Source organism: Genypterus blacodes, unplaced genomic scaffold (genome assembly GCF_046128005.1).
Source record: "Genypterus blacodes isolate CSIRO-AG114 ecotype Tasmania unplaced genomic scaffold, CSIRO-AGI_Gbla_v1 ptg000055l_1, whole genome shotgun sequence".
Classification (NCBI taxonomy): Eukaryota; Metazoa; Chordata; class Actinopteri; order Ophidiiformes; family Ophidiidae; genus Genypterus; species Genypterus blacodes.
The window spans coordinates 496,297-510,000 of NW_027466867.1; the positions used below are offsets into that span (position 1 = coordinate 496,297).

Genomic DNA, 13,704 nt, shown 5'->3' on the forward strand with positions numbered 1-13,704 from the left:
ATCTGCCGCCTCAGATCAGAGCACTTCCTGTGGGTCGTGACCATAAAGAAGAAGAACACACACACACCCATCAGAGTTTATGATTTTCATTTTAATATAAAAATGTATTTGGTCCATTGGAACCTGAGATTGAAAATTAAACATACATAGGTTTGTACACATATCTCCTTAGCCCCGCCCCCCCTCAGAAAAGATCCATAAAATATATCACATTCTCCTCTCAGCTCCATTCTTACAGCATAAGGCTTCAATTTGCTTTCATTTCTATTTTTAAAACCCTATTTCCCATTTTTATACTTTTTCTTTACAAGTTCAGTGTTACTCCCCCTCTCTCGTGTGTGTGTGGCTTCAGTTTGAGAGTCTGTACAAGTTTACATGGAGGGAGGCCAGACCAGGGGGGAGGGAGGGAGGGAGGGAGGGAGGGCGTTCACCTGTTCAAACAGCAGGGGGCGCCATCGAGACTTCCCAACGCCGTGGACTAGAACACCAGTATGACCTAAACAAACCCATGGACCTGGTGAGAATGTGAAGCAGCGTCTCCGCCTCAGTGCAGCTTCCTTCCTTCCTTACTTCCTTCCTTCCTTCCTCCTCACACTCACATTCCTTTATCTGTCGTTCACCATCGGATCAGCGCCCCGGTCCGGTTCGGTTGTGGACGCCGCGTGCTACCGCGGTAAAAAACAACAAACACTTATACAAATAAATTAGACAGTGAATGCACCACAGCGACGCGGCTGTGAGGACACACACAGGGCGGGACAGAGGCCAGGGACAGTGGGACGGTGGGACAGTGGGACGGTGGGACAGGGGGACGGTGGGACAGGGGGACAGGGGGACAGGGGGACAGTGGTCATTAGACAGTACGCTTCTTTGGAAAACCTATTTACAGTCCCCTCGCGGCCCTGAAGGCGTGTTTGGGTCCAGTGCTGCTAGCTTAGCGCTCAGTGCTGACAGACGCCAAACAAACTCACCGGGCCGACCGATCGCTTTCAGCTTTCAAGTGTTTCTACATCACAGTAAGACGAGTCAACTTTGGAAGAGAAGTCTCCCACTCCGTCCTATTAATATCGTACCTTGTTCGCCCCCCCTACCCTCCCTACCGCCGCCGCTGCCTGTCTTATACCGCCTATATGTTGCCATGGCGATGGCTGAACTTAACTTGAAGTAATGGCTTTGACACTGGAGGAATCAGACGAGACAAAGCAGGGTGGGCTGACCTGAGGCGGCCCCCCCCTCCCTCCACGATTCGCTCAAACCTCAAACTATTCGCTCAGGCTATTATCTGAGACGCGGCGCGACACCACGCGTCTCCGGGGTCTCGTCTCGCTCTCGCCCAGCGCTCGCAGAGTCCCACAAAATGGTCATTTGTTATTGCACGGTGGTGACGCTGATGTGCCGTCTGTGTGATCTGGTGGGAGGACGGCCCAGATGCTCGCCACCGCCCCAGCAAACAGGAACGCTCCCTGACCTCCCGCAGTAAACTCAGCAGCTCTGCTTAAGAGCTCCCCCGCCGCCGCTGCCGCCGCCGCCGTTCACACAGCCAGAGCCTCCTCTGCTGCTCCCCGACACACCAACACACTCATTTATTGCAGTACGCCAGAATTCAGCACACACCCATTCAGAGACCTCACACACACACACACACCGGGCCGTCACATGACCCAAACTGTAAACACTTAAGAGAAAGAGTTTGTGGCTCTTGGGCCCAAACTGGGACTGAAACAAGGACTTGGTTTGACCTGTGTGTGTGTGTGTGTGTGTGTGTCCCATCCTAGTGACGCTGTACCAAGTAACAAGGTGACTGAGGATGAATTCAAGAATGAGTTGCGGCCCCTCACACACTTTAAGTGCACGACTAAAAGCCTCAAGTACCTCCAGCACCACAGAAGAAGAGAAGAAGAAGAAGAAGAAGAACCCACAGCCAGAATCCATCTGAGAGAGTGTGTGTGTGTGTGTGTGTGTGTGTGTGAGATGGCAGATGACAGTACATTATGGATGATGGCTTATTCTGTAACCTTAGACACCACAGACCTGGATGAGGATGATGATGATGATGATGATGATGATGCAGCCATGAGAGTCGCGTGTCAAAGCGGCGGTGAGACTGAATACTGACAAACGCCTTGTAACAAAAAAAGAAAACAAAAAAGTCAAGTTGGATTTGGCTCATTGTGTCGTACCGAGGGGTCAGAGGTCAACTCAGCCCATTCAGCCTGTTGTCCCAGGGGGCGGGGCTTCAGGGCGAGGCGGCGGTTAGAGTGTCTGGTCAGGGGGTGCTGTGTGTGATTGGCTCAGACCGTGTGTGTGTGTGTGTGTGTGTGTGTGTGTGTGTGCCAGTAAAGTGGCTCAGTAGTTACAGCGCTGCAGCCCTGCCTGACCTCTGAGAGGCTCCATCCAAACCAGGGGTCAAAGGGGATGAGGTGCTTCGTGCCGATGTCCTTGTGTGTGTGTGTGTGTGTGTGTGTGTGTGTCAGTGTGTGTGTGTGTGTGTGTGTCTATTCCACATACAGCGCTTAGAGAGGAGAAACAGGGTCAGCTGGATCCTGGGGGATTCTGGGTAAAAAAGAAGAAGACTGTATTGTCTGCGAGTCCCGACGATCGCAGCCTGACCCGATTCCCTGGCACGTGCACTTGGCAAGGAACGGAGCGTACTTGAGGTTGAACCAAGACTTGGGCGTTGAGGAGAGCGCGTACCGCCCGCTGGCTCGCTCGCCCTTTACATTCAGGTGTGTTCGTACAAAATGACACACAAACACACAACGCTCCGTCCGGATTTGGAGGTCGCGCACGCCGCCGCCGCCGCCGCCGCAGCCTCCCGTCGCCATCCTGGCTTCCTAGCGGAGTACCTGTTCGCCACTGTAGTCCGTGCGTGCGTGCGTGGCGCGCTCGCGCCACGGCGGGGCGGCGGTCATAGCGGCCGGGGTCGGTGCAGGCCGTCGATGTCGGGGGTGAGCTGGGGGCTGTGTGTGGCCTTGGTGGGGGTCCAGTCCCCCAGCAGGGCCTGGGCCGCCTTACGGTGAGCCAGGCGGTGCGTGATGGAGAAGCCGGCGTTGCCCTCCAGCTGGGACAGCACCACCAGCACCTGCCTGTAGGGGGAGACAGAGAGGGGCGTTACTCTACCTGGGACACGCCGCCGGAGCTACAGGAGGAAGCTAACACAGACGCAGACGTTAAACGAGAGGAGACGTCATTAACGGCTCCGGCCCTCACGCTTGGAGACTTTAACGGCTTCCCATTATGGAGGACATAACTTGGAGGGGATGCGGTTTTAAATTTACATTAATGTTCACTGCGTCTGGACAACAGAGATGCTCGCCGACGACCAAGGAAACTTAACGGCCTGTAAACAGATCGGCTGTGTTCGCCTCTGCAGATGCATTTAATTTCACGCGGTTTGAGTCAGTCCAAGCGTGTGTGTGTGTGTGTGTGTGTGTGTGTGTGCGTACCGGTGCAGCGGCGGCACGCTGTCGATGGTCTTGAGGCTGCCGCGTGTTGACACCACGTTGAAGCTGTCGGTGCAGTCACAGGACACGTGGAGGAAGTACTTGGGGTGGCGGTTCTCCACCACCACGATAAGCCCCGCCCAGCCGTGGGTCAGGTAGTAGCACGTCATGCCCTCGCGGCCCTGGAAACACACACACAGTGATTACAAAGTGTACACAGAAACACAGAAACACACACACACACACACACACACACACACACACACACACACACACACACACACACAGTGATTACAAAGTGTACACAGAAAAACACACACACACACACACACACACACACACACACACACACACACACACACACACAGCTCTTGTTTCTGTACATCAGGCGAGCTTTCTTTGTGAGAACTCTATCCACATGTAAACACTGAACCTAAATCTGTGCTCTGCAGTGTGAAGCGCCCGGAGTGCGGGGATTCCTGGAGAACAGGAGAAGCTGAATGATTTAACACAGATGATGGAGAGTGTTTACAAGGCGCCGTCAAACTGCACAAAGAGCCGGCTCTCCTTTGGTGTATGCGTGTGTGTGTGTGTGTGTGTGTGTGTGTGGGTCTCACCTCGTGCCGTTCGCCTTTGTTTTCCGTGAGGAGGATGATGGCGTCGGCCAGCGTGGTGGCGGTGGCCTCCACCTGCTCCACCATCACCTGTCTGGAGCTGTAGATGGCCAGGATGTAGCCGGGGAAATCCTGCATGGGGCGCCGCGCTGCGCTGCTGGTGGGGCTGGAGACTGAGGGACGACACACACACACACACAATCATGACTAAAGGTTGTGTGTGTTGGTGTTTGACCTTTCCAGCTCCGTGTTGCTCACAGATGTTCACAGATGTTCATGTTAAACTCTTGTAGTTTGGAGGAGAGACTCACCGGGCGTGGGCGGACCTCCCGACCCGCTGACGTTCATCTGCCAGTGGTTGAAGGCGCAGCAGACGACGGCGTACTCGCCCGGCTCCAGCATGACGTCGCAGCCCACAAACTTCTTGACGGCCCGCTTGCTGTGGGCCAGCAGGCGGCCCAGCGTCAGCTTGTTGCCGCTGCCGAAGGAGGCGCGGAACACCATGATGCACAGGTCCAACAGGTGGCTGTCCGCCGTGTCCGAGCGCCTGGGAGAGGGGGGCCAGGTGATGAAGATGAAGGCAGGGGTTATCAGGCGAAGAGTGAGCGCTTACAGGCCGCCAGCCTCGCTTACCGGCTCCCCTCTTGGAAGAGGGCGAACTCCAGCGCCGTCCTCTCCAGCACGGTGAGCGCCGTCACGGTGACCGGGCCGCTGGCCTTGCTGGGGAAGGAACCCTGCAGCCGGACTTCCTGCCAGTCTGAGTGGATCTTACAGATGTCCACCGAGTCAAAGTACCTGAGGGAGGAGAGAGAGAGAGAGTGTGTGAGTGTGTGAGTGTGTACTTTGTGAATAGACTCTTTATGTCAGCGCTCCATATGTTATATGTTGGCAGTGTAGGCAGTGTGACTATCACCTAGGCAACAGGCCTCTATAGGTGAAGATTCTTTTTCACACAATCAAGGCAATTTGCGATGTGAGTAGTGATGGCGGGTCAGCGAGCACGCCAGTCTGCACGCCAGTCTGCACGCCAGTCTGCACGCCAGTCTGCACGCCACTTCCTCTTCTTCTACCCTTTGCTTTCCTACGCTTTTCTAGGGAAACCTCCGCTTTTAGGCTTTATATCAAAAAACCTGGGCTCTGCAGGGGCGCCGCGGCACAAACGCCCTCGCCGGGACATCAGACCTTCCTCCTCAAAGCCACCCGTCGCCCCGGGAGACGTTGGCTTCCTGGAGCTACAGTCTGTTTTCCCGCGTTTCATCACTCGCTAACCTCACTCCGACAGCCGGCACGAGTCTGGCTTTAGCCTTCTTGACAAAACCGCGAAGAAGAGAGAGAGAGAGAGAGAGAGAGAGAGAGAGAGAGAGAGAGAGAGAGGGAGTCCTTGTGTTTGATTGATCCATATTACAGCAGTATATCTGTTCCATCAGACGGCCTGCTCTGTCTTCCTGTGTGTTCTCGTCCCGTGTGAGCACAGAGAGCAGAGATGATTCCACTGTCAGAGGGAAAACTATAAACCACCGTGAGACTGATGAGACGCTGGCCGAGGTCGGAGCCATTTCTCAGGTAAGCGGGCCGTCCAGGAGCAGAGGCTCGTCTCGGCCCGGCGAGGCCACCTGGCGTTCAGACGGCGCCCATCGATCAGAGGGGAGACGGCGATGAGAGCACAGAGAGCAGAGACCGTCTTATAGGGGGAAGGAGTAAATAAGAGACAATACTTCCATCAGGATTCAGCTGAGACAGACAGACAGACGGAGAGGACACGTGACACGCCAGCGCCTCCGCCGCACTGTGTGTGTGTGTGTGTGTGTGTGTGTGTGTGTGTGTGTGATGTAATTGTCAACAAACACAATGAAGCACACAAACAGCAGATGGTGGGTGAGATCCAGAGAGGCGTGGGATCGCTGCGGTCACGTTCAGCTCGTCGTGATGCCACAGCGCCGCACGATGAGTGGACATCAGAACTTCTGTCCCCGCGTCTGTCTCTCTCTCTCTCTCTCTCTCTCTTTCTTTCTCTGTCTCCCATCAGATGGGATGTGCACGGAATAACCTGAAATCGGAACTCTGTGGCACAGTCATTCCTGGCGGCAGTGAAGAAGAGCGGCGGCGAGGAATTATCGCCAAAGAAGCAGGGGAACGAGTCTGACTGTGACCGGAGACGCTGCCATGAGTCCTAACGACCACTAGGGGGCAGACTGGACAACTGTGGGTGAGCGTGTCAAAGCGTGTGTGTACTGTGTGTTGGGATGATGATGGAGCTGAGGTGATGAAGAAGCTGAAGAAGACAGGAGGCAAAGTAAAGAGACAGATAGTGACTCAGGTTCCTGTTCCTGTCCGGCTCTTACTTGATGAAGTCGCTGTATTCCATCCAGAAGACGCCCTCGCTGCTGCCGTGGGCCATGAGCTCGTGACGAAGGTGCTGAGGCCAGTCTGTCCACTCGTCCGACCAGCTGCCGTTCCAGGAGAAACGCCCCCACGGGTTACGCAGACGCAGCAGCCTGCAGAGAGGAGGAGGAGGAGGAGGAGGAGGAGGACAAACACAGAGAGGTGACGCTGGAGTTACACTTCCTCTTCACTCCCTCGTCTCTCCTTCATTTCAATTCACCGCCGCCTTCGTACGGCGCAAAGCCCGAGTAAGGAATAACAGGAAAACAACTCCGGTCCCTCAGAGAGGAGAGGAGAGGGGAGGAGAGGAGAGGAGAGGAGAGGAGAGGAGAGGAGAGGAGAGGAGAGGACAGGAGAGGAGGGGAGAGGAGAGGACAGGAGAGGAGGGGAGAAGAGAGGAGAGGAGAGGGGAGGAGGGGAGAGGAGAGGACAGGAGAGGAGGGGAGAAGAGGGGAGAGGAGAGGAGAGGAGAGGGGAGGAGAGGAGAGGAGAGGACAGGAGAGTAGGTGAGAGGAGAGGAGAGGACAGGAGAGGAGAGGAGAAGAGGGGAGAGGAGAGGAGAGGAGAGGAGAGTCTCTGTTTGAGGACTCTGACTCCTTTCAGATGGAGAGCTGCGGCACAATCTCAACACTCTGATTGCTTTATGGCAGTAAATTAAAGCAGCCGTGTGTGTAGGTGTGTGTGTGTGTGTGTGTGAGACTCTTGAGTATACATCTGGAATTCTACAGATGCTCTCAGGTTCGATTCCCTGGTAGGACAGAGGGAACACACACACACACACACACACACAATACTGTATAAACTCGCCGCCGCACTTCAAGGACAGACAGACAGGCAGACAGACAGGCAGGCAGACAGACAGCTTCATACCTGTATCCCTGCACGTCTCGCACGTCCAGTATGGAGTAGGCGTGTCGCGGCCGCAGACCCAGAGACTCGTAAACGTTGTCGTCCACCTTCATGTTGCCGCCGCCGCACGACGCGCCCATCAGGAACCTGGGAGAAGAAGAGAGAAGGAGTGAGACAAACGCACCCGACCGCTGTTCCACCCCTCCGCCCCATCACAAGCCCCGCCCCTCGCCCTCACCCGGCCTCCTTGGAGCTCAGCATCTTGGCCCAGATGAGGTCGGTGTCGATGGGCTCCTCCCTGGGGTTTGTGGAGCTGACCTGCAGCATCAGCGAGTCGCACGGCGCCCCCGTCAGCGTGGCCAGCCCCTCGATGGCGCGCCCCGCCTGCAGGGCGAAGTAGGAGCCGTGCAGCTTGGCCAGCGCCTTCTCGATCAGCGCCACCCACAGCTGCTTCCTCTGAGCCTGGGGGAGAGACGGAGGAAGAGGAGGAGGATGGTGGCTCTGACCCGACGTCTGCTTTATGTTTGACATCTTTAAGCTGAAGTTCCTTCCTTAATGGGATCGTTAAGACAGTTAGGGGAATCCTGCCGCTCTTCCTCACTGACCTGGGAGAAGAGGAGGTACCCGTAGTCGTCGCAGGGCAGCATGTCGTCCACCAGAACCGTGGTCCAGGTCCCGTCCTTACACAGACGCACCTGGTAGGCTCCCTCCTGGCAGATGGTCCTGGTGATCATGACCCGCTCCACCAGCTCGGGACGCTCCGCCAGCACCGCCAGAGCGCTCAGGAACCTGCCGGGAGGAGGAGGAAGAGGAGGAGGAAGAAGAGGCCATTGTTTTTATTATTTGCCCTCCAAGAAGATCGATCACATTTGAGGAGCGGACCTTCTGCTCCTGGGTTCTGTTCCTCTCACTCGGATCAAAGACAGAACCCGGCTCGCCTCGCCTCTAATTAGCCGGCCGGAGGAATTAGCCGATCGGGAAATCTAATTCCTCTGAACGCAGGACGACCTCATCCTGCTGACGACCTCATCCTGCTGAGGAGGAGAGCGAGGGAGACGGAGAGACGGAGGGCAAGGTTCAGCCCTGCGCCCTCAGCAGCCGGGCCCGACTCAAACTCCTCCACAGGGTCGGAAGTGTTTATCATGGACGGCTACAGTCCATCTGCTCAAACGGGGCCTGAACTGGACCTGAACGGGGCCTGAGCCGGATCAATCAGTCCCGTTCAGGTCCAGAATCACAAACCGAGAGGCAACAAACACCAAGATCCAATCAGCCGCCTCGTACTGCAGCTGTGATGTCTGAGGTCTCTCTTCTGCTTCTGCTGGTTGGCGGGGAGGAGATGTTGTTCTGCTGGTTTATTAGGACAGGCATGTGTGTGTTGTGTGTGTGTGTGTGTGTCTACATGACAGCGAGAGAGAGCGAGTGTGTGTACGCCAAGAGAGGAGAGAAATTTGGGTTACATCCCATCAGTTGTGAGAGCATTCAGCTCTGGGGATGGTTATTTTTGATAAGCTGCGCGTGCGTGTGTGTGTGTGTGTGTGTGTCTGTGTGTGCGTGTGGGTGGAGGATTGTGCATGACAACAACACACCCGGCCGCCCAGAGGACACCCAGAACAAGGGCACAGAGATAAAGCACATGTCCAGAGCCACATCCCCGTGAATAATCCTCCTGTCAGCCGTGCTATCTGGACATCTGCACAACTCTCTCTCTCTCTCTCTCTCTCTGTCTCTATCTCTCTCTCTCCCTCTCTCTCTCTCCCTTTCTCTCTCTCTGTCTCTATCTCTCTCTCTCCCTCTCTCTCTCGTGGCTTCAGGCTGCGGCGTTCATCTCCAGCAGAGTAGCGAGGCGAACCACATCGACCCCAGGTTGTTATCTGTTGTGCCGTTTTCTATTCCGCCGTCCTTTGATAGAGACGGAGAGAAAAATGTGTGTTTTGCTTTTTGGGGGGGAGGAGGAAACACACACACACACACACACACACACACACACACACACACACACACACACACACACACACACACACACACACACACACACACACATAGCTGTGACATACTTTTCCAGGCTCCGTCTGGTTGGGATCTGAACTCTGTGGGTTCAACGGCAAACAAACTCCACGGCAACCAGGCAAGCTATTGATCTATTGATTGATCTGGACCCAGAGCGAGCGGCGGGGACGTGTCGTGTGTGTGTGTGTGTGTGTGTGTGTTTACTCCTCTGTCTCACCAGCAGTTTCCCAGCAGCCCCTGCAGGATGTCGGAGGGCCTCGGCGTGCGGAAGACGGACCACTTCACCCCCCGGTCCTTGAAGTTGCTGCAGTTGATTTCGTGGGGGCGGAGCCACTTCTTGATGCGCTGCTGGACGCTGTCCCCCTCGGGGAAGCCGACCGACCGCGGCCCCGGGGGGAAGCTGTCGTCCACGAAGTTCACCGAGTTCTGGAGAAGTAGAAGAAGAAGAAGAGGATGATTATGTTTGGTTTTGTGATCATAAGTTGCTGGACGTCCTTCAAAAGTCTGAGGAGCCTGAAGGACGCTTTATTAAAATGTTCAACCGCTTGCGATTACTTCTGTGGCGTCTTTTGTGCGGCGATGATTAATTCACGCTCCCTCAGGACCTCGCCTGAGCTCTGGATTTGGGGAGGAACAAGGACGAACCGCTTCCTCTCAAATTCAGTTTGCGTGGCGAGAAGTTGGGCGGAGAAGCTTGGCACGCCTCGGCCTCCGAGCGCCGCCGGAGCTCGCTGGGCGCCGTGGATACATGAACGGACGGGGACACACTATCTGACACGCGATCCGCCCGTCTAAAACGCTCCTGTCACAAACCTGAGAGGGCGAGCGGCCGCACAGAAACCCCCGATCTGGTTTCTCCTTTACGGCGTCAGAAGTGGGATGGACCCGGCGGCGCTTCCGCTACAATCCTACTCTGACAACGGGGACAGAAACCCTCCAGCGCCCTGACCCCTGACCTCCAGCGCTTGTTCTTTGTTTGTTTGTCTCTCTCAGGGGGGCCGTCAGGGGTTAAGCACAGCTGCGGGGGGGAAAGCTCTGGCCCCGGACACATGCGGGGACCAGAATTCAATCCAGTAACGAGCCTGTGTGGAGACGACGAGACCCGGGAGAGAGAACCGGGGGGCGAAGAGGTGAAACAAAGACAGACGCAAGGACTACAACCCGTGAAAACCCGTAGATTCCCCGCCGTCGCCTCGACAACAGAGAGCTGTCAGGCCCGAGCTGCAGATCCAGATGTTACAGACAAACGTTTCATCTGGCCGGCGGTGGGAACAACAGAGTCAGACTTCACAGAGCCGCACTTATCAAAGCCACAACAAAGGCGACCCAGTACGACCCGGGACGCCCGCCACGTCACCGCAGATGGTCAAGAGCCGGAGCCAAAGTGCCGCAAGAGACGGAGGGCGACAAGTGCAAGGCTCGCTGCGATCTGCCGCCGTTTGTTCCGGGTTGGAGGGAACACGCAAACACTTCCTGCCACGCTGGGTCTGAGGCTGTGACGGCTGTTAGGAGTGTTTACTTGTTTGGCAGAGTGCGTAAGCAGGCGCGCTCTGGGGACCTGGCAACCGCCACACACACACACACACACACACACACACACCTCTCCCTCCCAAACGCTCCCATCAAGGACTGGAGGAGAAAACTAATTGCGCTTGGCGGGAGGCAGACTCATGTTTCTGCTGTTTGCCTCTGCAGACGAACAGGAAGTGATTGTGTCGTTGTCGATCGCTGCAATCTGGACCAAATCCACACAAACACGTATTAAACTGGCGTCTGTTATCGCCCGGCGAGTCCACGGGGAAGAAGCTCAACCGGCCTACGATGTTGCGGACGGTGGCCCTCAAGCGACTCCATGTTATTGACGATCACATGGCTGTAAGGAGGCGGGGCCTGTTTCTGCTCCTCTGCTCTCCTTTAAAGGATCTGCTGCTAAATATAGAGTGTTCACCTGAGCGTGTACACTCAGTGAGACCGCTAAGGCTGGAGGAGGAGGGGTGAGGGGGGAGAGGGTGTCCTCAGGAGGAGAAAACAGTATGGAGACAGAGAGAGAGAGGGAGGGAGAGAGAGAGAGAGAGGGAGGATGATGAAGGAGGAGGTAAAGCATTGATCCTAAATCAAGAGGAGGAAGATGAGGGTGAGGGATCTCCTCTCTCCTTCCTCCCACGCTCCCAGCAGAGAGCCTCCCCACTCTCAGGGAAAACATTAATAATGTGTTTTAAAGCTGACTTCACTCTATCGTAAACACCGTGGGCGCCGTGGCGACGGAGGAGAGCGAGTACTTAACCAAACGATACGAGCCGACGCCCGTGTGCTGCGGACTCGTTAGGAAGCTCAACCGCCTTTAAATGAGTCCGAGTGGGTTTGTCTCATTAGCGGCACGACATCGTTACCAGAGGAGGAGGAGGAAGAGGAGGAAGAGGAGGAAGAGGAGGAAGAGGAAGCCGCACCAAGACGAAGCCGACACAGAGACCCTAAAGCTGTGACGCGGGAACGTCAGCATGAAGAGTCAGAGGTCAGAAACCTCCACGGCCAACGCTACAGGCCGGGGGGCTCGGTGTTAGGTTGTTACGGCAACAGGGAAGGAATGTGTAATGACTTTATCCTCTTGCATAGGAAGATGAGACCGCCAACATGAACGTGTTTACATGAAGGTTTCCTCCCTGGGCAGCCGCCTCACGCATTCCTCTGCTGGGGAGGAAGAGGAGGAAGAGGAGGAGCTCTGAAGCATCTTTCAGGCTTATTAACCCTTCCTGTGGGCGTTAAACATAATGTTCAGACTCTATATGTGTGTTTAAATGTGTGTGAGGGGAGCGGAGTGTAAAACGTGGCGTCCCAGGCTTCACGCTGGCTTCCTGCTGGCTCAGCGCTCTCACACTTCCTGCTTTGTTAATTGCCGAGGCTCTTTTACGGCGCTCAGATTGATGTGATGGCGGCCGTGCACCACGCTGGAGATTCAATTAGGTAATTTCACAACAAAAGGATTTATCCTCTGTGGCCCGAGTCCAGGGAGGACAGGAAGCAGAGCGGCTGACACACACACACACACACACACAGACACACACACACGCTGGGATCAGAGGGAAAGACTCCTCTCCTCTGGTTGGTTGATTAAGATCCAGCTAACAAAGCGAGGCAAACGGAGGCAAACGACAAAGCCTGTTAGCATTTGTGTGACTTTAGAGAGATTGAGGGAACGACGCCAAGACAACCAGGCGCCACAGAGGGACGTGTGCTCTGTGATGCATTACCTCACAGAGCAACCCAGGAGGCTCTTTGGCTGTTCGGCGCTCTACGCACACAGAGCGGAGCCTCCTATCTCCTCGTCTCGCCGACCTCACGTGGCTCAGTAAAGCGCTAAAGCTGCGTTTCCTCTTACCTCTCTGCAGAAGGTGACGATGTTCTCCAGCAGCTCCTTGGCCTCCCCCTCGTCGTTCCTCCGCCGCGCCTCCACATGCATGCTCTCCCGGCGCTTCAGCGGCTTGGCCACCTTGCGTAGCGTGAGGTACTGCTGCGGCGTGTGGCAGGCGGCGCAGTGCTTGGCCTTGGTGTCGTTGAGCAGCGTGCAGGCCGGGCAGCTCCACTGACCCGGCTTCTCTGAGGACGGCACCGGGCAGGAAGCCGAGGAAGACGAGGAGGAGGCGGAGGCAGAGGCAGAGGAGGAGGAAGGGTAGACTCTGGCTTGTTTCCGTGCTTTATGACCCGAGGAGGAGGAGGAGGAGGAGGAGGCGCAGGAGCAGGAGGACACGGGGCCGCAGTGGGAGCAGCAGCGGGGCAGAGCCGCCTGCTGCTCCTGGAAGCCGTGCAGCTTGGAGGATCCGCAGGCCGAGCACTTGGCGGCGCCGGTCGGGTTCCTCAGGGTGCACTTGGAGCAGGCCCAGGTGCTGAAGTCCGGACTGGAGGGGCTCGCCGGCGTGAAGCGCACCGCCTCGCAGCCCACCAGGTCGATGAGGTCGGCGCCGGCCCGGGACGACCTGCAGGCCTCGCACTTGGACGCGGAGTTGGGGTTGGGCAGGGAGCAGCCGGGGCACTTCCAAGGGGGCGGAGCCAAGGAGGGGACGGGCAGGTGGGGGGGCAGCGGGTGGTGCTGAGGGTCCTCCTCCTCTAAGATGCTGAGGCGCTTGCTGGGGTAGGAGGGCTCCTGCGGCTGGGCGTGTTTGGGCTTGGGGGGGCGCTGGGGTCCGGGCTGGGGCGGCACGCCGACGGCGGAGGGGGAGGGGGAGGTGGGGCTGGGGGTGCCGGTGCCGGGGGGCCGGCCCGGGGGGGGCACCTCCCTCCTGCTACGTGGCACCGGGTTGTTCTGGAGGGAGGAGAAGGAGCTGAAGGGGGAGGAGAGGGAGACGTGGGGGGGCTCGGGGGTCTCACAGAGCGGGGGAGGGGGGGAGTCATCGGTCAGGTCTATGAGCAGA

At 56.7% G+C, this 13,704-nt stretch overlaps 1 protein-coding gene across 2 annotated transcripts in view; it reads right to left on the reverse strand.

Annotated features, from left to right (window-relative positions):
• Positions 1–70: 70 nt before the first annotated feature.
• The window catches only part of capn15 (calpain 15), a 26,499-nt gene continuing 12,865 nt past the window's right edge, over positions 71–13,704 (reverse strand). For both annotated transcript variants that reach the window (XM_076151932.1, XM_076151931.1), the window contains exons 2-12: positions 12,675–13,704; positions 9,516–9,724; positions 7,894–8,077; positions 7,527–7,750; positions 7,310–7,435; positions 6,400–6,552; positions 4,691–4,852; positions 4,369–4,604; positions 4,061–4,230; positions 3,447–3,625; positions 71–3,086 (exon numbers count right to left, since the gene is read on the reverse strand). The exon at positions 12,675–13,704 is cut by the window's right edge and continues 621 nt beyond it. In XM_076151932.1, the coding sequence (XP_076008047.1) occupies positions 2,909–3,086; positions 3,447–3,625; positions 4,061–4,230; positions 4,369–4,604; positions 4,691–4,852; positions 6,400–6,552; positions 7,310–7,435; positions 7,527–7,750; positions 7,894–8,077; positions 9,516–9,724; positions 12,675–13,704 (2,851 nt within the window). In that variant the 3' untranslated portion in view covers positions 71–2,908. The remainder of the gene's footprint in view (positions 3,087–3,446; positions 3,626–4,060; positions 4,231–4,368; positions 4,605–4,690; positions 4,853–6,399; positions 6,553–7,309; positions 7,436–7,526; positions 7,751–7,893; positions 8,078–9,515; positions 9,725–12,674) is intronic.